Source organism: Gymnogyps californianus, chromosome 13 (assembly GCF_018139145.2).
Source record: "Gymnogyps californianus isolate 813 chromosome 13, ASM1813914v2, whole genome shotgun sequence".
NCBI lineage: Eukaryota > Metazoa > Chordata > Aves > Accipitriformes > Cathartidae > Gymnogyps > Gymnogyps californianus.
This window is the reverse complement of record NC_059483.1, coordinates 14,570,526-14,592,549: the sequence shown is the minus strand read 5'-3', so window position 1 is coordinate 14,592,549 and position 22,024 is coordinate 14,570,526. Positions and strand designations below refer to the sequence as shown.

The window sequence follows — 22,024 nt, the reverse complement described above, 5'->3', positions numbered from 1 at the left end:
TCACTGGTGTAAAATGACCAAAAGATATAAAAGCATCTGGGAGAGTGATGAAAGCTGCAAGAGCAAATGGCAGGGCAGAAGAGATAAGGAAGTTAAACGGGAGTGGTGCCATGAGTTAGCAGTGGGGTGACTTTTGCTTAAGGGGAGGAGCACATGGCTCTGTAATTAGAACTACCTCAAAGCAAGAAAGAGCTGCCAAGGTTTTATCCATGCCCTCCTCCCCAAAATAAAAACCTATTTGGTACCTTTTTTCCTATGAGGTTTAGAACTATTTCATTGGAAAGCATTTTTGTTAATTAAAAAAAAATAAGTGCTTAGCATTTTCCTTGAGAGTATGACTTTTAATATAAACACCTCATGTTCTCCTGGGAACTACTGCGGTAGGATTTCACCACCTGAGCATTTTATTATTGTAAGTAAATTACTGGTTGGTTTCCTCTCTTGTAACTTATTTCTCCTGTTTAATATTTCCTACTGCCTTTTACTTACAGACTGATCTTTCCAGCACTTCCACCTGAAGCTGTAGTTTGCTTCATGTGCATCTATTATTTGAGACACTCCTGAAAATACTCTTTCAAAAGTACATGATTTTAAAGTGATTTTGCATTGGTACTGAATCAGGAGTGTTGTTTAGGACTAACTTCTTACGTTGCTGATTGCAGCCTCATAGTTACTGCCACATTTTTTCCCTTAGGTAAGAGGATATTGTTTGTTATGCTATGTAGATTTACACACTGCAGACCAAGCAAGTCTTGCTGTCAGTTGTTTCAAGCTACATACATTCTTTATGTATGTAATGGCATGAATATCAAAATATATAAAGTGTGCTTATGGGTATGCATTTTATTGCGTTATAGATAATACCTAGCACTCCTCTATGGCCACTAATAGATTTCTCCAAGTTTAAATCAGGGGACAAGTTAAGAGTCATATACAACTTAGCCATATATAACTGGTTACAAGCAGGTAGTGTAAACTAATTTGAATTTTGATAGTCTATTACTTCTGTAATCTGTTTAGGTTTGAAATTGTATCAAGACAATTTACTATCTAACAGTAAAGTAATATTTAAGAGTTAAGGAACATTCCCCCTCTACAATGCTGTCAGATTTCATCTTTATATGGATGTAAACCCAGAGCTGAAAATGCTCAAACAGCTGAAGCTATTTATGAAGATATAATTTATGTACACTGATATAAAGAAGCAAATTTGACTGTGTGTATGTTTAAGGTAAATTCTGATTAATTAGTGCACAGAATTTAGGAGAAGCCAATGGAGAAAACTATGTTACAATATAGTCTCGTTATTTCTGAAATAATTCGCACAGAGAAAGAAAACCTGCCTCTGCTTAGTGAATTTAGTAGAGATATTGTCTAGTTTAACAGCAAGAGCCGATATTCTATATTCTTTCTGTTACTCTGTTTTACTAAATTTCTTGCAAGTCCATTAGTCTCCAAGGCTTTTCTTTTTAACCAAGCAGTAAGTTGATTTTTTTTTTTTTCCTGCCACAGTGGTATCTAAGTTGTCCTGACAAGAATAAGTCAGCATGTCATTGTGAATGCAGCTGTATTCCTAATGAAGTTTATATTGCAAGCCAAGGATTTTGTACAATCTTTCAGGTCACTTTTATAGTAGAGTGGAGTGGTCAAATTCTTACAATGATGTTCTGGATTGATCCTGTTCTAGTGAAGTGCAAGTGATTTTTGCAGTGTTTGAGACTGACTTGCACATTTTCCCTGAATAGCTGTATTAAAAACCTCCAATGGCATACTTCTGTCAACTTTGATTGTTGTGTCTTAATCTTGGAAACATGGATAGTAACCGTATTATGCCAGGGCTTCAGTCAGCATTTTGTAGATTAAATAAAAGCTTAACTATAGTAACTTTGGGTGGGATTTGTACTGATGTAAAAACCTCCTGCATTTTTCATAATACTGACTTCCAGGAAGTACCATTATTGGTGACAGGATGCATTCTCTTCCATTAAACAAAGTTTTAACATGCGGTTATATCCCTCTGTTGTCAAAGTGTATCTATCTCAACTCTCTTAATTTTCATCCTATTAGCCAGATAACCTCAGAGGAAGTTATTGTACTTGGGAATGCTGATAACTTATTTTTGCAACAATCAAAGACTGAGCATTAGAAGAAGAAAATCCTTACTATCGTAGCTGGCTCTTTAGTGCCCATGTTGTTGTAGTCACATGACAACGTGTAGCACTCTGCAGAGTTGTGGTTATGATAATGATCAGAATTCACATGTACAGAGGCTACACCAGCACAACCATTAACATGGGTATTGATACATATCTTCACAGGCTTCATTAGTTTATTATATGATAAACACCATGTAAAAAGCAATGGGTCATAACTACATTATGGTTAAATTTGTATTTTATAAAGTTTGTAGATTTTTCTGGGGAAAAGCAGACTTTTGAATTATGTAACTTCTGTGATAAAGATGCATGTATAACTAGAAAAAAACCTACGCTTACTTGATAATGAAGGAATAAATACTAACAATGCCAAGTGTGTTGATGAACTCTTTTTTTCCCCCCAAAATATGGACTGACAGCTACAGTATTTTTAGAAAGAACAGGCATGCTGTGGGTCTGTGTGTACGATGTAAGACTTCTTGAGACAACTGTGACTGCTGACAGATAGCGCTCCAAAAGCTTAAGCTCCAACTATATGAAGAGAAACTCCAAAAATTGCAAGCATGGCTTTGGACAGCACTGGAAATGGAAAACCTAGTTCCAGAGAGAGCAATCAAAATACATGGCAGATGAGACATACCAATACCTGAGGATGAGATGCAGAACACACACGTCTTTCAGAAATAGTGCCTTCTTGTTGAAACATCGGTATTTCACACTAGCTACTGTGATAAGCTGAGGTTTCATATAGCTGTTAATCCCATTTCACTGCTTAGAATCTGGGATTGCTTAATTGGGTGAAAAAAAATCTAGTTAAGCTGCTCTTCAGAACTTCACTGTAGGACTTCACAAACACAAACTACTTCTTGGCAAGAGAAAGGGAAGTACAAGAGAAAAAAAGAACTGTGTCCCTTCCTGGTTTTAGTTAAATCCCTGACCTTTTATTAAACCCCACGTTTAACCCTGCAGTGGGGGTAGTGTTATCTGTTAGGACAGGCTTTAACTTAGCAATAACACAAGGTTTGCAGCCCTACATTTTACAGTTCCTTAACTTTTCACACTAAGCATTTAAAATACTATTGTCATAACTTTCAGATAGTTTATATTCCAGTAGGTATGTAGAATAGGATCACCAATACTTACATTTTGGGGTTCTCCCCATTTTCTTCAGAGGGTGAGGGGGAAATGCTGGTATTCCTTAATATACATAGGAGATAAAATCCCAAAAGAAAAAAGCAGCTGCACAAGTCTTATCCATGTCAACATTCTCTTCAAAACATAGAACTAATAATTATGTACAGTTGAGGTTGTAGGTTCCTGTGAAGTTTTCCTGTCCATAAAGATCATATTCCTTGTATAGTATGTAGTCTTTCAAGCAGTTTGGCAGTGGAAGGAAGCTCATGAAGACAGGACAACGGAGACGCAACCGGCCCATGCGTTCCCGTATCTTCAGACGACAAAGATGCTTCAGAGAGCGAGGATTTGCTAGAAATGAGAAGGCGAGATTGATATTTATAAGTAAGTTATTTATTAAATTTTGTTCAATTTATTTATTCAATACTCTGCTACCTTTCAAAAGCTTTGTTCCCGATTTTGCTGCATATTCAGTCTGTGAATAGACAGGTAAAATAAATGTGGCTGTCCCTGGACAACCGGACCTGTGAGGATCTAGCCTTTTATCTCAGCCCATACATCTCTCAGGTATATTTACAATCATTGGCAGCTAAATCAACAGATTTTGTTTCTGTCAAGTTGGCTAAATGTAGGTTAGTACAAGTTTAAGTAGTAAAGTTTGGGGAATGTACTTTAACCCCAAATAACTGGTGCCAGTTTTCTGTCAACCTGAAGAAGCTACTAAAAGCAGAATTTTGAGTCACTTCTTCTTAATCTATGTACAAGCAAAACGGACATAGAATTAATCTAGACTAGGATTAAATCACTCAACTAAAAATAGTGATTTATTAGATTTGTTCCATCAACTTGAAGCAGGGGGAAAAGCTTTTCTCCCTTTGAAGAGGACTGTGTTGTCTACGTTGTAATTAAAGTTCACAAGTGCTCTACATAAATTGTGCAGTTTCTGTCTGGCAGACTTCTGGCAGAAACTTAGTTTAAATCCTACACAGACTGACTTTTAAGAGCTCTCTTACTGTCAAAACATAACTTCTGGCCTAACAAGGGTCAAGAAAAGCACCAGTCTGAGTTAAAGAAAATGAAAACTAGAATACTACCAACAAAAAAGGCCCCAACCCCAAAACAGCTTGTTTGTCATTTCAAATGTAAACATCAGATACTCACTTAAAATCAAATTGATATCTGGCCAGAGTTCCTGTTCCTTGAGAACTGCTTCTAGCTTCCAGCAGATACTAACGTGATCGACGTAATCTAACATTACTCGCACTACTTTCCCAGACAGATGCTTCAACCATGACAAGGTTATCACTTCACAGAACTGATAGAAACAAAATGTTTAATACGATAATGTTCAATACTCCTGTAAATGCCTTCCACCTCTGCAGGACAAGACCAATTAAATAACTTCAGCAGAACATCAGGAAGAATGAGTGTTCTGTCAGACAGGGGAGCTTTAGAGGTGGTCACAGCTTGCATTAAGCCTCACTAGTAGAATCTGAAAATTTGAGAGATGGTTATTTTGTACTAGGTCCAAAAATGAACTTAAGCAGCTGTATATTTGGTAACTAAGTGCTTAAAAAGAAGTGCTACCACTCCCTAAGCGGAATTTAGACTTGCGTCCCAGCGTGGTGAACAGGGGGACCCACCAGCCCAGTGCATGCCATACCCCCTTATCTTCAGGTTAAAGAAGGATTTATTAGGTTCAAGTGGACTTTACAAACTGCAAAACAACGACGCTGATGGGCGTCTCTAGGATCCTCTTTAGATTGGTCCAGGTTTGTTAATTTCTGCTCAGTGCTTACCATGCCAGCTCCAGGGGGTCCTTACAACAGCCGTCCAGTGTTAGTGTCAGAATACAAGACAACCCAGCGAGCCAGCCTGCAAGTCCCTGCTTTCACAGCATGGACAAGACTGCCCTGGAGAACCAATTCTATACTGAACATTAGCATATCATTAGCTACATTTTCATAACTCAAAAATACTGTTTATGATCATTTGCTGTCATGAACCAGGCCTCATGGCAACATCTATTTAATTTTAAAGCCTTGTCTATTCCTATCTTTATGTGTAAACTGTCTTACAGTTTCAAAACTTTCTTTTCTGACACTGCATTAAGTACATTTTCATTTAGTTTTAGGGAGGATACTGGTAGTAAAACAACTTAAGAAGCCATCTGCTATACTTACCATTGTATCTTTGATAACAGTAGAAGTCCATCCATCAGTCACATACTGGGAATGCGAACTGTTTCCCTGAGGGCAATCAAAGCAGCGGTGCACATCATACCCATAGTTCATCAGCATTCTTAACATGACTTCATCTTTCAGAGCATACTGTAGAGCTGATGGAAAATGTGTTGTATTCACTCTGCAGAAGTAATTGACGTTAGCCCCGTGTCGGAGCAGTAGATTTATTAACTCATAGTTGCCCATTCTCAAGGCTATTTGCAGACAGTTGATGGGATCTTGGTTTGGCAGGGCTCCAGCATTCAACAGTAACTGTGTTGAACAGATATCCCCGTTGGAAACAGCAAAGTACAAAGCTGATTTCCGGTGGTCATCGTAGCCTTTACGAACTCTTTGATCCAGCATAAAATTGGCATCAAACCCAGATTTGAGGAGAAACTCAAGGCACTGAGGATGTGCTCCTGCTGCTGCTGAGTGAACTGGACTTATCCCACTTTCTTTAATGGCATCAAAATTAGTAACTGGAACTAAATTTTTTAGGGCTCTGAAGAATTAAAAAAAGAAGAATCTCAGAATCTTAAACATACTGGTTCACCTAGCTCAATCTTTGAATTTCTCTGTGTTGCTGGGCTTCAGAATTTATCATGACTGTATATAATTGTCTTAATCTACCAAATCAGTACCATGGCATGCTATACCTCTCCATTGACTTTAATTGCTAACAATTAAATTGTTAGCCAGCAAAGGATACTGACTTTACACCTACTACACATAAAATATTATTCTATTATACAATTATTCATGAACAACCCCATTCCTTGCTAGAGGAATAAAGTTTCCTTCTCAATGGAAGCTTTTCCTGAATGTCGAGTGTTATTGCTTAACCTAAAGGAATTAGGGAATTAATAGAACATAATATATTATAACATGAATACATTTAATATATAATTTAATATATACAATACATTTAAGTTTATAATTTAATTAATATATATAAAATATTAACATAGGAATTAAGAATCCTCAGATTCTTAACCACAATGCAACATTCCTAGTATTGAAGACTTGTTTCTCATTTATTGGTTGTGATTTTAGCATAAATATCTTTGAGTAACCTTCCTGTCTTTAAAGTAGGGATAACCCTTATCCCCTAAGTCTGTTTGTTTATTTAGTAAGTTGACCTTCCTGTGATGGGGTGGAGATGAGGCATACCCAAAGAGAGTGAGGACGTCCCAAGAACCTCAACATCAGACTGGACAGTTACTATTTGTGACAAGTGGGGAAATACTATAGGAATTAGTATGTTCATGCTAAAATGATGAAGATTTTGTCCTGACTGGTCTCTTGCATTCAGACACAGAAAACTCATATTTACATTACATGGTCAAAAAGAATTCCTTCTACAAAACTACATATTTGCTGCCTGGTTTTTATAAGGTAGAATTAGCAAAATTAGTATTTCTGGTGTCACCATTACTTGATTTTCAAGTATATTAACTCACAGAAAGTGTCCTCTATATGCAGCTCTGTGGATTGGCAAATGACCCGAGTGCCTTGGTACATTGGCATCAGCCCCATATTCTAGTAAAAGACTCAGAGAATCTGGATTTCCTCCTCCTGCTGCTTCAAATAAGACAGAAGCACAATCCATTGCCTGTGCAAGAACATCTGCACCTGAAAAGAAGCAACAAGGATTTTCATAGTAGTCACTGTAAATATCCAGCAGGAATTAATATCTCCAACCCTCCAGTGACATGGTATTGTGAGTTCTATTCACCAAATAAAACCACTACGGGCATAAACCTTCATGTTGGATTCTTGATTTTATATGTGTTTATGTAATCCTGGGAACAAGAAGGTCCACATATTGCTTTGAACACAATTACACAGTAACACTTGCTGCAAGGAGTTTGGTTCTTTTTCATACAAACAATTGTTTTTTGGCTTACATGCAATGCATTTCAATTCTTCTACTTTACAAAGACCAGACAGATATAACTGTAAATATGAGAGAACCCAGTATCAAAACAGTTCATACAATCCAGTTCCAGCGCTGCTGAGCCATCATATAAAATTCCCCACCATAAATGTCTTGCCAGGCCTTTCCTAAGGTGACCTGTCTACATGAGAAAACAATATTGCATTTAAAAACAATTACAACTATTCATTAAAATATTAATATATTATTTGAATATTATGAAAATGTCGTCTCTATCAGGCCTGTACTTAACTACATCACAACAATCCTTTTGGTGCAGATAGCATTTTATTTTTTTTAGTAAGGGAAGTTACTTCTGCTGCTATTTCTGAAGGCATATCTTACAACAACCAGTTTTCATCCAATCACAGAACTTTCAGAAGACTAATAAAAATGTGTGTAAATAGGCTAACTACTTTAGAGAGAATATGTGTGTGTGTGCGTGTATATACACATCTTATACGCATATATCTATCTTATAACATGAATTTTAGATACTAGGAATTCTTTAGATGGACCTCAACTCACGTGATTTGGTGGTCAAATTCTTCAAATAAATGAAGATGCCACCCAAACGTGCAAACAAAATATCTCCTGCAATGTGTTAGATTTGCTTGCAGTTTTGCAAAGCATTCACTGATGACTACTACAGTTTGCTACAAGTAAGTAATCTCTAAAAATATATTTTGTATATGTTTGGATCTATTAATGCTACAGGCTGTATACTCAGTAACATGGTAACAGTTCATTTCCTTTCACTTCAGTAATGCAAAGTTTTACTGGCTACTGAGCTAAGAACAATTTTTTGCCTCTGCATTTAGGCATAATTTTCTCTGTTGGAAAGAGGATTCATTTTGTCCCATTTGGGCGTTAAACATTTCAGTACTAACACATGTGGCTTACAATTTCTACTCACTTGAAGAACACCACCACTGAACCTACATGTTACTAAATCAATCTACTGAGTTGTAAAACAGAACCACAGAATAGTTGAGGTTGGAAAGGACCTCGGGAGATCATCCAGTCCAACCCTGTGCTCAAGCAGGGTCAGCTACAGCAGGTTGCCCAGGACAGCGTCCAGTCAGGTTTTTAGTATCTCCAGGGATGGAGACTCTACAACTTCTGAGTGACCTGTTCCAATGTTCAACCACCCTCACAGAAAAAAAGTGTTTTCTTATGTTCAGACAGAATTTGCTAGGTTTCAATTGGTGCCCATTGCCTCTTGTCCTGTTAGTGGGCACCACTGAGAAGAATCCATCCCATCAGATATTTATAACACTGGCAAGATAGAGCCCCGACCCGAGCCTTCTCTTCCTATAACATCTTATATAACAGTCTCACCTTTTTGCAATAAGAGCTCCATAATTTCTGTATGTCCGATCTGTGCAGCCAGTGCTAGAGGTGTGAGCCCATATCCACTGCGAGGGTCAGGATCTGCTCCAGACCGAAGGAGAAGCTTCACCAGATCCTTCCTGCCTAGTCTGGCTGCCTCATGTAAAGCAGTCCTCTTGTGGACACACTGCAAATTCACTTTTGCACCAGAACTTATCAACAAGGAGGCAATCTCATACGAATCATGTTTAATTGCTGTAAGACAATAAGCGAAGAATTATCAGCCAGAATGTTATTCTACACTATTCTATGCACTATGGCTTCTGTTATGTGGCAGACCAGGAAAGCTCGAGCTGTTCCCGGCAGCGCTATTTATACACTGAGAAATGTCACACTACACTGAAAGGTTTAACTTATCAACAAGTCTGTTCTTTGTTTCCAAGACAACTTTAACTATACAAATGACTAATTATATGGTAATCTCTTTTTCTTTCTGTAATCCTCTGTTCTGCTCGGTAATGCAACAGAAAGCAACTTTCCTTGCCACTAGATGGAGACCATATACAGGGACTTGGTGCGGTCAGGAGCTGGCCTGCTCAGAGAGCTCTATTTAATCTTCACAAGCAGTTACCAGAATATGAAACAAAGTTTAAAATGACTGTGTCATATGCCTTCTGAGCTTAATAAGCCTGCTCTGTTAAGTCAGTAAGGATCTTAAAAGATTGGCTCCAGTGGATAGAATGAATAGGGAACACCTTTCCCTCCTTCTCTCTTTGATCTCCCAGGCTGTGCAGGGTACAACAGTGAGTGCCCTTCACCAAGACAGATTAGGCAGAGAAGCTTCATGTGCCACAGCTGCTTGAAATACCATTGACAGCATACTATAACCTGTGATGTCCTATTATCTGCAACCTACATCGCTGCTTTAGATAAATCCCATACATCCCCTCCTTCCGGGATGGTGCATTTTAATATAGTGCACTTCAAAAGTATCTAGGAATTTTCTACATCTTTTCTAAGCAGGTGGCCCTCACTAGAAGCTTTAGTCATTTCAAAAGGATGGACTGGGGGTCCTACAGATGGGTGGTAGGCTTTTTCCTCTTCCTTTAACAATAGTTTTGAAAAAACCCCACCCTTCCAATACAGAAAAACTTACAGGTTAGTCCAAGAAACTTACAGTGCTCCTTTAGAATTCAGAAAATGAGAACATGCTTTCCTTTTTTTGGCTAGGACTCAGTAAGAATAGCAGCATCATAGCCCAAATTGAGCTAAGCAAATGAAATGAACACAGAACATTTTTGAAAAACATCTTGGCAAAATATGGTTCTTTACAAATCAAGAATTAGAGTTTTTGTGCATGATCAAATGAAAATGGCATTCACACTAAGAGTGATACTAGGTATGGGACCTTCTTCAATTAAAAGAATTCAAAGAGAAGTGAACCAAGAATTTAGGCCTGGCTAGCTTCTTCACTTGTCATACTTGGATTAATTCCAACAACGTCTGAATAGGGACAAACACTGTTTTACGCTCTATGTAACGCAGATAAATCAGGCTGGTTTGCTATAATTTTTGAAAATCAAAACCAATTACCATGGATTTTGAAGAAAGAGAAGCTGATGCAATGAAAGAGATACCATGTAGGCAGAGAATATGAATGTTTTATGCCTGCAGACATGAAGAACAGTAATAGCATGAAGAAGCAGGAGGACCTGGTTAACTGGCACCGCTGCATAAAGGATGCCAAGGAAAGCAGAGGAAGACACACTGCACTTCATGGAGAAAGCTGTTTGATTCTTTGAGGAAAAAGATTTATGTTCAACCTGAACCTCAAACTCTTTGCAACTGAGGGATGGAAAATGGTAGCCATCTGGAGCTCCTTGCAATAGATCAGACTTTGGGGAAATATTTTTAGCTTCTCCTATGTTTCCCATACTTCAGTAGACCAATAAGAATAATACTTTAATTAATAAACAATGCTAAGAACTTTGTGGTGACAGTCCCTAACTTGGAATTATCAGCTCATTTAAAGCCTTGATATCGTCTAAGAAAAACAGACAGGGACAGGCACATTCAATACTGAGATTAACATATTTTGCTCCTTACAGCAAAATACTTTAGATATTGATTTGAAATCAAATATGTCAAATTGAAACCTAAAATGTGTAACTACAATCTCACCTCCATTCCCTCACCTCTCCACCCCTAAATAAGTTATTCACCTGTAACTAAAGGAGAATCTCCCTCTTCATTCTTAACGTTGGGATTGCAGCCATTGAGCAGGAGAAAGCGGACATTGTCTACAAAGCAATTTCTTACTGCCACCAAGAGAGGTGTTTCCCCTTTTAGAGTAGTCTGTTCCCACGTAATTGCACGGGAGGCTGAAATACAGAAAAGCAGAACACATTTGAAAGTGGATGATTCAAACCCGACTTTGTAGAACTTTTTGGTGGAAAACCAGAAGGACTCTGTACCTTTCAAAGTTATTTCAAGGATGTTCTTATTTAGCTGTGCTGCAGCTTCATGCACAGGAAGCCAGCCTTGCTGATCTGCTTCTTCAAAAGCAGTACTGTGCTTCACCAACTTCATCAAGGCCTCTTCTTGGCCTATGATATTTTAAGACAGACACATATCCCATTACTCATCATAAAACAAAATTCAGGCAACTAATATATTGAGTGCCATTTATCCCACCAGTGTATCTAGAATAAACAACTTGCTTTGTCAAAGCAATTTTTTCTCAGAGGGTGGTTTACATGAATGGAACAATCAATGATTGACATTGACTCACAAAGCACTTTGAATTATGCATTGAAATCTTTTAGTCCTACTATTGTAAGTAAGTTTTTTCAAATACAATCCTCTCATGAGCAATAGTGCATGAAAGTTTAATGTATAAACAGGTGTCCTAGTGAAACTGTAGGAAAAAATATTTAGGTTGGCAAAAGAAAAATGAAGCTGATTTAACAGGGATGAGACCTATCTTGTTATTCCTGCTTTTACTAACAATCTTATTGGATCTTTAATCAACACAAGTAATTATGTTTTCAATTTTGTATCTCATCAAGAAACAGCAAAACTTTCTTGGCTGGAAAGCCTGTTTAAGTAGGGGCCTGGTTTCTGCTTTTGTTTTTTATCCCATCATTCCTGGGAGAAGGCAGTCTGCCCTTCTGTTAGTTACAACTATAGGGTGAGGGGACAGACTGCTCTCAATCTCTGCTGCTGAAGTTCTCCTACATATGGAAGAATTATATATTCATAAGACCAGACAGCAAGTGTAACCAGAGTTTAGACACATTCTCCATCATGTATGGAACAATTATAGCATTTGCTTTTCCAGAAAAGACTTGGTTTCTTGATTCCTACTCCACTAAATATCTCTATAACTACTATGACGCATGTAAGGACTGCACTGAAAGTTTCCCACTGCCAGACAACTGTCCAAACTACTGTACTACTTATGCTCATTGTTTAGGTATCTCTGTGACTCAGTATATAAATTGATTATACCACAAAAAGCAGAAGTTTCAGAGGAACAGGCTAAGAGCATCTCATATTGGAATCCACTGAAGTTTGGCAGTTAAGAAACAATTCTGGAACACTCTTCAAGTAGAGAAGGGATTTTAATCTGGGTATCATCTCACAAAGTGGCAAATGCTTTTATGAAGTATTAATTGACTGGGGGCCTTGCCATCCTGTTGTTTATTTTACAAGAGAGGCCTGGCGTTGTCCCCTAATTCCAGGACATGAAGCACTGGAATCTGAGAGGAATGACATTTGAACCCATCCCATTACCATGTTCCTATCTAGTAAGTTAGCTTTTGGGTGTCCTGGTTTTAGTTGCCTTACTCCTCCCAAGACTATACAAAGAAAAACTGCACTTAAATCAGATGATCAAACACCTAAAATGTAGGCATTACTCAACAATGCAATACCCAAGTGACTCCTAGGGGTATAGGCTTAGTGCGGTGTATTTGTACTTAACTGTCCGAATTGCTGCAATTATCTTTCCATGTTCTTTACTTGCAATATACTGGAAACTGCATAAACAGAACAGAAATAAAGTGAGAAGTAAGAATTAATGTGAATTTCAGGATATAATTATACCTTAATCTAAATACTCAAGTCTAGACTACATGTTAGATTTCTGTAAGTTACATAGGTTTTGTCAGGGTTTAACACATTAAAACACTTTTTTTGTTGGTCTTCCCCTGCCACTATAAATATTAGATTTTTCACACGAAGGCCAACAATTAAATACTGAAATGAGAGAAAGCTACCATACCAATCTATTTTTACATCACATGCTTATCTTCTTCATAAAGCCTTGTACTCATTTAGATATTGATGTAAAATGTCACCTGAAAATTTCATACATTCCGTATTTTCGAGGAGATGGCTATACTTTTTCAGGGAGAACTCAGAACAAATGAGCTACCAGTGGTTTCCAGTATCCATGAGACAAGGTCAGAGCAATACAACATATGGAGTCACAAAGGAAAATAAGGTTACTATGTGCTTATAATAATGCCAAGAAAACACCCAAAATAGAAGTAACAACTTACTACCTTTCATCCTCTGTTGCACTGCCACTTGTTTCAATTTTATGCCTATCTTGTAAGCTTTCCTGAATCGCTTGTTGGGTAGGGATTTCATCATCAGAATCATCATCAAACATATATGTAGAGTTATACATGGCAAATCAGCACAACCTGGATCGCTTTTCGTAGGGAAACACTGCTTTTTAATTGGAAGCAGATGTTAAATCTTCAGGTTAAATCTGGAGTAATGGAAACAGCAATTGCTGTTTAAGTATCAAGAGAAATGAAACATAGTTTAAAATAAATGAATCGGAACTTCTCCACCTCAAGCTCCAGCCTCCTCCCAAGTATTTAACTTTGCGCTGCAAAGAGTTATTCTATTTAGAACAGAGTAAAGGTTTTCTATTCCAATAGCATGTGCTAGCTTTAATCTCTGTTCCACAGACTGAACATACAGAATGCTACTTGTTCTGGCATTACTTATTAGACAGCAACAAAAATAAGTAAAACTTAGTTTTCAGATAAATAGCCGTTCCCTCTTAAGTCTTTTAGACACGCAAATATCATCACAATTGTGCTCTGATGTTTCCTTAGTAGGAAAACAGATGTGCAATAAGACTCGGGATGTTTTTTCAGTTTGTTCACAGAGGGCCTGGAAGTGAAGGGCAAGTGAAGGACATGAAATTTTCTAATAATAGGACATAAAATTTTTTAATAATAATTTTGTTCAAACTGTTTCAACAAAGATATCATTAGGGCCATATCTTGTAGTCAGGAAAGTATTGTAGATTTGTGCTAATATGCACATCAGCCTTCCAACTGAAACAACATCAAACTCCATGCTTGAAAAAAGACCAACTTTACCACCTTACCTACATAATCTACAGCCATTTAGAACAGATAAACTTACAATTCTGCATTCTTCATCAATACGTGCCTGTTTTTTTCTAATACTTGTATGGGATATATATAAAATACTGCAATAATATATATCCAAATACAGGCCAAAATAAAACACACTGGTGTAACCACAATGGAGTTAATAAAAAAAAAATAAAATGAAAAGCTTAAGAATAGTATTAGTTTAAAAAAAAAGTTTGCCAAATTGAAAGGGTTCAATTAAAAAACATTTTTACCCTTTTAAGATAGTAATACAAACAATGGAGCATAGAAATAAATCCCGTTGATAATATCTGTTGTCTAAATGTTAAAATTTAAGAATAAATAATAAAAAATTATAAACGATCAAATCAATAATTAAGTAGTATAATGTGTGTAGCTGTACACTGTTATATGCATAAGCAGTCACACTGTTCTTTTGTATATTCAGCTACATGCTATTATAGATTAAAAACACAGATGTTCTGTTCGGCTCAAACCTCTCATCTGTTTTACCTTATCAAAACTTCCATTTCTGTCTTTCAAGAGAGTTGGCCTGAAAAAACCAACCAAAAATCCAGGGCAAAGTAAAATAAAATGAATAAGTAAAACTGAAAGCAAATAAATAAATTAGCAAAATGAATGAGCACAGCAAAATGAAGGAACTTGTCAACATGCCACTTACAAAGTTTGGAATAATTCTAGAAACATCTTAAAGTTGAGCAGCAGTAATACATAGCAAACCTGCATCATTTAATTTGTTACCTGATCCACCTAATGTGTGATTGCAAGGCCTTGCTCTGTAATTGCACATGTAGCAAAAAAGAGAAATATATTAACAAAATATACAGAGAAGTAACTGTTAGTATTCGATTACACCTACAGTACAATGAGTATATAAGCATTTTAAATCTAGAGTATTTCTTTTTTGTAAAAAGACTACTAATTTTCCTATGAATTGAGAAAATATACTGTTTTTCCTCACCTTCTGAAAGAGGGAAGACCTCACACTTTGAAGAAATGATTATTAAGTTGAAAGTGATATTTTCAGGACTGAAAATGATCTCAGTAGAGCCTATGTCCATTAATAGCTCACTATAAATACCCGATCATAAGATCCTCTGGGACTTTCTCCATGTTTCTTTCATATAGGTTAGTTATGTTTAATAATCTGACCTGACAAATGGTGTCAGCAAAAGAAGGAATTAAAAGCTCAGTTTCTTTGTAAAAATATTCTTGTTAAAAGCTTTTGGAATGAGCATTTGAGAACTATAAGTAGTAACTATTACATTATGGAAAGAAAATTCTTTAGTACTTTCCTAAGAGAGTAAACGGAAGATACTGTTAGGAGCTTACTTAGAAGAGTAAGACAGCATAAAAAGAAAAACTAAAACAATAAAAGTAAACATAAACAAGCAAATAAAATCAAGAAAGAACTCTATCAAAAATTACTATGTGTTTCTGATTACTTAATCACAATTCACATATTAATATAAATAGAAAAGCAAACAACAGATAAACATATAGAGTCTTTAAAGGGAAAAGCACAGTTTCAGAAAAAGACAGACCTATGCTGAAAACTTATGCTGGTGTAACACAAAATAAGCAGGGAAATGAAGGACATAGATATCATCACTTACAATAGTGACGGTCGGATGGAGTGAGACTTTCATGTGCTTAATTTACTCCTACTGTATTTTATGGAGGGATCCTTACAAAGAAATGATGATGGCTGTGTCTGAATGCAACGCAGAAATAGTTCTTTGCTAGAGGAGATCTAGGAAGAATGCTTGAGTAATTTTGTTTTGTTTTGTTTTTTTTAAAAAAAAGGCTATATATCAATCCAGATTGAAATCTCAAAACTTACTACCTACTAGTTTTCCACTCACATGATTCAGCACTCTTAATGTTTCAAGTTCATTAACTGTAATGCTTCTCTCAGAAAGTGCAGACTATTTTCATTTTCCATTAAGATATATTTTGTGATATTCAAGCAGTGCATAAAATTGATGTTTACACATTAATATTACCAAAGGCTAAAATCCTAGCTGTATCTTTTATAGATTGTAAAAATGCTAATAATAATACATACTTATTTAAGACAAAATATTGAGGATTAGAAAATATTTGCATGCCCTCTTTTAATATAAAGAAGTCCAGATGTTTCTTTTACACTGTATGTTCCATTTCCTCTGTAAGCCAACAAAAAGAACAGAATCTTGTGAAGTCTGTATCTGAACTGTCCAAAGTTAGTCATCCAGCTGGCAGAGCAACGCAACACCTCGCTTGATCCAGTGTTGGACTGGTTTATCCGTGTTAAGCATCAAAGCAATGACGAAGTTAGTAGAATGTCCAGTAGTAGATAAGATTCCTTTACGCTCACTCGTCTTGTAGAGTGGGCAAACATATGCATTAGATTTCTTTATGTCCAATTTTGTAGCTTCAAAAAAACCCCAAAATAATATATTACATTCAGCAGATCTATTGACAGAAATATAATCTACGTACAAATATTAAGTATTTACAGTAACATCCTTAAAGCTAAATAAAAATGCAAAATTGTTTTGTGAGTAACATAATAAAATTATCTGGTGCTTTTTTGTGTGTTTTCTTGTGTGGTTTGTTTTATTTTTAAACCCAGCTAATTTAACTACAATTTGTTTTCAGAACTCGATGCCCTTCTGTGATTCTACCAGCTTTGTAATCATTCAAAGATGCACTAAAATCTGAATAGTTACATAGTTAAAGCATAGTTTATACACGAGCTTTTAACAGCTCCACAAAAATTCTGGTCCAGCAACCACAGAACCTAACTACAATTCAAGTCACCTGAGATCCAAGGACACAACTCTGCAGGAACTCTTTGTATGCCTAGACTGCTTACATGCAACTTGTGCAAAGTCTAAAATCATGCATATCTGAACAGATTCATCCAACCTCAAGAGAAAGCGCAGGCAGAAAAAGTCGAAACTTGGTAAGACTGCCTATTAGCTAATAACATCTAAGTTGCAACAGTTGCAGTAGAAAGTCCTGCTTAAGTGAATAAATAAAAATAGGGATTTACTGCTCCTGATCAAAGGAAACAAGAGTTATGGAAAATATCTTACTAGTATGACAGACAACTAGCATAGCACCTAACAATAACCTAAGCAAACCTTGCTAAATCATGTGAGGTAAAACACTGGGTCTCTGTAAGTCAATTAAAAGTTCTCTTCAACTTGAGTAGAGCCAGGAATTCAAGCACCATAAGCTCTCCTGCCCAAATTAACTTTTGGTTGAAAATTAGATTGGGCAGCACCTAAACATATTTATAAAAAAATTAATTTAACTAGTCCTTTTGTCTAATTCATAATTATAAACATCTGTGGGGAGAGGGACAGGCCTATTGCTCAGACAAGATGAGACTGAGCCATGCTAGCAGGCCCAATTTTTAATGTAAAAGTCATAGGTCAGATGCACTTGAATTCTGTGTGCATTTGGGTAACTTTGGTGAGGGCAGAAGCATTGATCTTTTGTAAAAAAGCAATTCACTGTCGCAATTTCCTGTTGAATAGCTCACACTTCAGAGAAATTATACTCACTTGGCTTTATCCAAATGATTGGCATCCTATCAAAGAGCAATTTAGGATACTGCTCAGCTAACATTCCCCTGGTGAGAGAAAGCAACAAAGTAATTATTTGTGGCTTGGTGTTAAACCAAAGAGGGTTTTGGTGTGTGTTTTTTGGTTGTTGCTTGCTTCGGTTTTGGTTTTTTTCCTTCCCCATTTTCCATGCATGAAAGACTATTTCATTTGGTGTATTATTTCAATAATATGAAAAATATCACTTAAAATATTTAAACAAATCTTGTTTGAGCACCTAAGAAAGCTTTCCATAACCATAGTAAAACACGTTGTTACTGACTTGGTCCTGTCCCAGCGAGCTCCATCTAAAAATAATCCGTGGATATAAACACCATCTTCTGGTGCAGTATCAGCAGTATCCTGAGGAATAACCTACAAGAAATAAGTGTTCCATGTTATTAAACTTTCATAGCTGTTTGCTTTTTGAGGTATTATGCCAATAGCCAATTTTCAGAAGATCAGTCCAAAATGAGAATAATATAGTAATACCTTCCTTTCAGTACTACTTTTATACAAAACTATAAAGATAGCAGATTTCTGTGGGTTTGTTAATTACTTTTATTGTAGGTTATAAAATTAGGCTTTAATCACACAGACAAATATGTACTCTATAGGCTGTTTTCTTGAGGGGAGGTCCAGGTCCAATGATAGAACTACTTTTAATAGACGACTTTTACAGATGTTATTTAACTTGCCTACCTTACCAAAGAATTAAACGTGTCTTCAAATTGCAGTTAGTTGCAAAATGAACCTTCCAGTCAGGATTTGCTTACTACATCTCACTGCAACATCAGGACTCAGATTAATAAAATATGCATTTATAATTTATCTCTACCTGAAATTCATATCCCAGAAGGTCAATAGGGATCCTGTGCTTCCTAGCATAGTTTTGCATAGCTCCAGTTAAGAAAGCTTGAGTAAAATAGAATCCTGACAGCCAAAAAACCGTGGGCTTCCCTAATTCATACCAATCCTGGAAAGAGGAAAATGACACATTCAATAATCAGAAAGAGACAAATCCCATATTATTTGATCATTTTCTACATAACTGTACTCAGAAAATCTAAGTGAAATCTATCACTCCTTTCCCAATACTCCTTTAATGTAAAGGACAAATTATATGAAGAAGTAGATTAAATAATTGGTAGTACTGCCTCTTGTACATTACCTGTAAAAATTTCAGCCTTTCCAGAAAATCTAGAATATAGCTCCCTAACGGTTTTAGACTTGGGTATGAACGTTTCGCCCATTTCTCAGGAACTTTTCCAATAAGTAGACTGCCACATAGAGCCTCCAGTTCAGCATCCATAACAACCAGTCCTTTAATGGCTTTCTTCAGGTTAATTAGCGTAATACGGATAGTTCGGATTAAACTAGAATTGAGAAATAAAACAAAATCTTCACACATTTTGCATGATTTGTAAAACACGACATCCTCACTGGATTATGGAACCATCTATAGAACTTGTACAGCTGCTATATAATTGCCTAATTAGCCACATCTGTAAAGTCATGGATTTGTGCATTTGTGCCAATTTATTTAAGACTAGGAACAGCTTAATAAATTATTTTGTTATCTCTGATATACTCTGTATTGTTTGGTAAGAGGATAAATTTGGAACTCCAAATGTATACACTGTATACCAGATGAAGGTTTAGATTACAAAAGAAGAGGTGGGTAGGGTCTGCAACAAAGAAAAACTTGGAGACTGAAGGTCAGAGAGCATTATTGAAAGCTTGAAAGAAAATTAAGTGGGAGACATGAAGAGACAAATAGAAAAGAAGGAGGACAGAGAAAAACAGGGAAGAAAGATTGGAGGAGCAGGTGAAGATAAGAAAGAAAATTAGGAAACAAAGTCAAAAGAGAGACTGGGGACCCAAAGAGAAAAATAGAAGTGATTATAGGTTTGTAATCCTAGGAGAATAATTGTGAAAATAAGGTGTAGGAAGAAAGGCATCAGGAAAGGGGAAAAAAAGGAAAAATTTAAAACAGAAGCATATGAGACAATAAAGAAATAAGCAGAAATATTTCCAACTATCAAGGAAAAGGTTTCATAAACTATAACTGTGTGTGTATTACAGTTTCTAATCCCTTTACCCTACAGGTCAGAAATATGAAGAAAATAAAATATAACTGAAGATAAAGATGGTGAAAGAGAAAGCGAAGTTAAAAAAAAAAAGGAACATAAAAATATTGTTCACATTCTCTTTTCCAAGTGCCTCTTCAGACTCCCTTCTTCTAGCACGTATTTTTCTCTTTCAGTTCATTTTGCCACTAAATTGTTTTTCCTGACATCTATCCTACATTCTGACTTTCCACAAGGAGTAACGGTGCTTGAACTGCAGATATCACTGCAGACAATTAGAAGGGAATGAAATAAATAAATAAAATATTTCACACAACATAGGGTTTACAGTGTATGATTTGCAGGAAAACTTTTTCTGCGAATGGAATGATTTCGGTTACATTTAATAAAATATAACACTCTTACTTGTTAAATCTTTCCATTTCTTGCACCAATACAGTGTTCATACTTTCTTCATATCTCACAGGATATTTACTTAGGCAACCTTCAATGTCAAAATCACTTGGAAGCTGTAAATAACAACAAATTTGGAAATCATTCCATATATCATTATGCATTGGTATTACATTAAAAGTATGAAGATGTGATAAATTGCAGAGTAATAGATACCATTAAACTTTCTGATGAGTATCTTATCAATACAGTATTTAACAGTTTAATCCAAATAAAAATTATAGGGTTTTTAAAGTGATGTTTGTCTTTTAAAAACCACCTAGAATTTTTCATACCATGAAAAGTTATGAATAAGTTTCAATTTTATTAATTTTAAACTTGTTCACATGAATGAATCAACTGTTCTTCCAAGTTGTGTTTGCTCTGTTTTCTCTCTCTGTCTCATATCTTCTACCTATTTATTACTTTCATATTGCACTAAATTCCTCCCAGGAGGTTTTTCCTCCAACACAAAATCAATTTGACACTGAAGATTCTAGTTAAAGAATCTCTGCTTTGTAAAAAGATAAATTGAAGTCATTGGTATAACACAATACCTTGCTGAGAATATCATCTGCAATTTCATAGAGAGTGCTGTCACCACCTCCAGAAGTTCCCTGAGAGCCTCCTCCTTGTGTTAAAAGCAGAGATTCAAAGAGGATCTTAGTTTGCTGAAGATCTTTCGAAATATCCACATTTTCATGCAAACCAAATACCTCTGGTTGCTGACTAAAGGGAAGACTCTAAGACAAAATAAACAATAAACATCTGCATGAGATAAAGCAGCATGCTAGGAATTAGACCCAAGTCTTCTTTAAGAAGCCGAGTGAAAAACTACCACGGACTTCAACTGAAGGTGGATAAGGACCTTAGTGGTAGGCATCTGCAGACAGTATTACTAGTGATAGAGCCACCACCTCACTTACAGAAAGCCATTTCCAAGGAATTCTCGATTATCTATGCTAGGTCCTCCTGTCTACTTACTGACTCCCTCTCCTTCTCAGAAACATTCCAGATCATGACAAGGATCATACAAGGATGTTAGGCAAGAAGCCAAGCATAGAGTTTAATATGCTGCAAAACTACCTTTTTAACACAGAGAAGCCTTTAAGGGTTGCTTTTTAGCACATCATCATCATAACAGTTCAAAATCTTATTGCTCCTTTTTACCTTAATAAACTCAATGTAGTCCTCATATGTGCCTTTCGGTGGAGCATAATAGTTGCCACTGGGAGAAAAAGTGTAACGAGGATTTTCAATTATATCTGGATTATAGAAGTCATCCAGCATTGTCAGCAGTAAACGTCTGTCCCAGTCATCTGTCACTCGACCTCCATAGTTGCACTCGCCAGTTAGGTAAGATACAGCTTCAAAAGGAACATGGCTATATTCATTTATGAATAACTGAAACAGAAGACATGAGTAATTCTAGAGACTTGAAATATCTGCAGAACAACAGTGACCTACAGACTAAAGGGTTGGAAGCTATAGTGCATGCAAAACTGAACTTTATGGAGTTTTCTCCCTAAGTGTTGGAAATTCAAATTCTGAAATCTTTTTTCAGGTAAAATTACTGTTTAAAATAAAGAGAAGTTAGTAGTAAAAGCCTCTTATGAATATCCAAATTAGTAAGTCATCCAAATAATTCTTGAATTATTTACAAGTGGATAGTTTTTCCA

General features: G+C 36.2%; 2 protein-coding genes across 2 annotated transcripts in view; both read right to left on the bottom strand.

Annotated features, from left to right (window-relative positions):
- Positions 1 to 3,447: 3,447 nt before the first annotated feature.
- Positions 3,448 to 13,479, bottom strand: ASB14 (ankyrin repeat and SOCS box containing 14). Its single transcript, XM_050904805.1, has 9 exons — positions 13,352 to 13,479; positions 12,770 to 12,823; positions 11,258 to 11,391; positions 11,006 to 11,164; positions 8,793 to 9,038; positions 6,976 to 7,147; positions 5,474 to 6,017; positions 4,452 to 4,605; positions 3,448 to 3,641 (listed from the first exon to the last, which is right to left on the bottom strand). The coding sequence occupies exons 1-9, from the start codon at positions 13,477 to 13,479 to the stop codon at positions 3,448 to 3,450; spliced, it is 1,785 nt and encodes a 594-aa protein (XP_050760762.1).
- A 2,760-nt stretch (positions 13,480 to 16,239) lies between these two features.
- DNAH12 (dynein axonemal heavy chain 12) overlaps positions 16,240 to 22,024 on the bottom strand; it is a 73,300-nt gene continuing 67,515 nt past the window's right edge. Inside the window, exons 67-74 of the mRNA XM_050904490.1 lie at positions 21,516 to 21,749; positions 20,903 to 21,088; positions 20,319 to 20,422; positions 18,995 to 19,199; positions 18,662 to 18,799; positions 18,107 to 18,198; positions 17,785 to 17,852; positions 16,240 to 16,643 (exon numbers count right to left, since the gene is read on the bottom strand). Of these exons, the coding sequence (XP_050760447.1) occupies positions 16,453 to 16,643; positions 17,785 to 17,852; positions 18,107 to 18,198; positions 18,662 to 18,799; positions 18,995 to 19,199; positions 20,319 to 20,422; positions 20,903 to 21,088; positions 21,516 to 21,749 (1,218 nt within the window). The 3' untranslated portion in view covers positions 16,240 to 16,452. The remainder of the gene's footprint in view (positions 16,644 to 17,784; positions 17,853 to 18,106; positions 18,199 to 18,661; positions 18,800 to 18,994; positions 19,200 to 20,318; positions 20,423 to 20,902; positions 21,089 to 21,515; positions 21,750 to 22,024) is intronic.

Bases quoted from the DNA above. Each gene is read 5' to 3' on its own strand.
- ASB14 (XM_050904805.1), bottom strand. From the start codon at position 13,479: ATGTATAACTCTACATATATGTTTGATGATGATTCTGATGATGAAATC. The intron at 12,824-13,351 runs GTAGTAAGTTGT...CTGTTTATGCAG, and splicing joins AGTGCAACAGAGGATGAAAG to TTTCCAGTATATTGCAAGTA. The intron at 3,642-4,451 runs GTGAGTATCTGA...TCTCATTTCTAG, and splicing joins AGATATCAATTTGATTTTAA to CAAATCCTCGCTCTCTGAAG.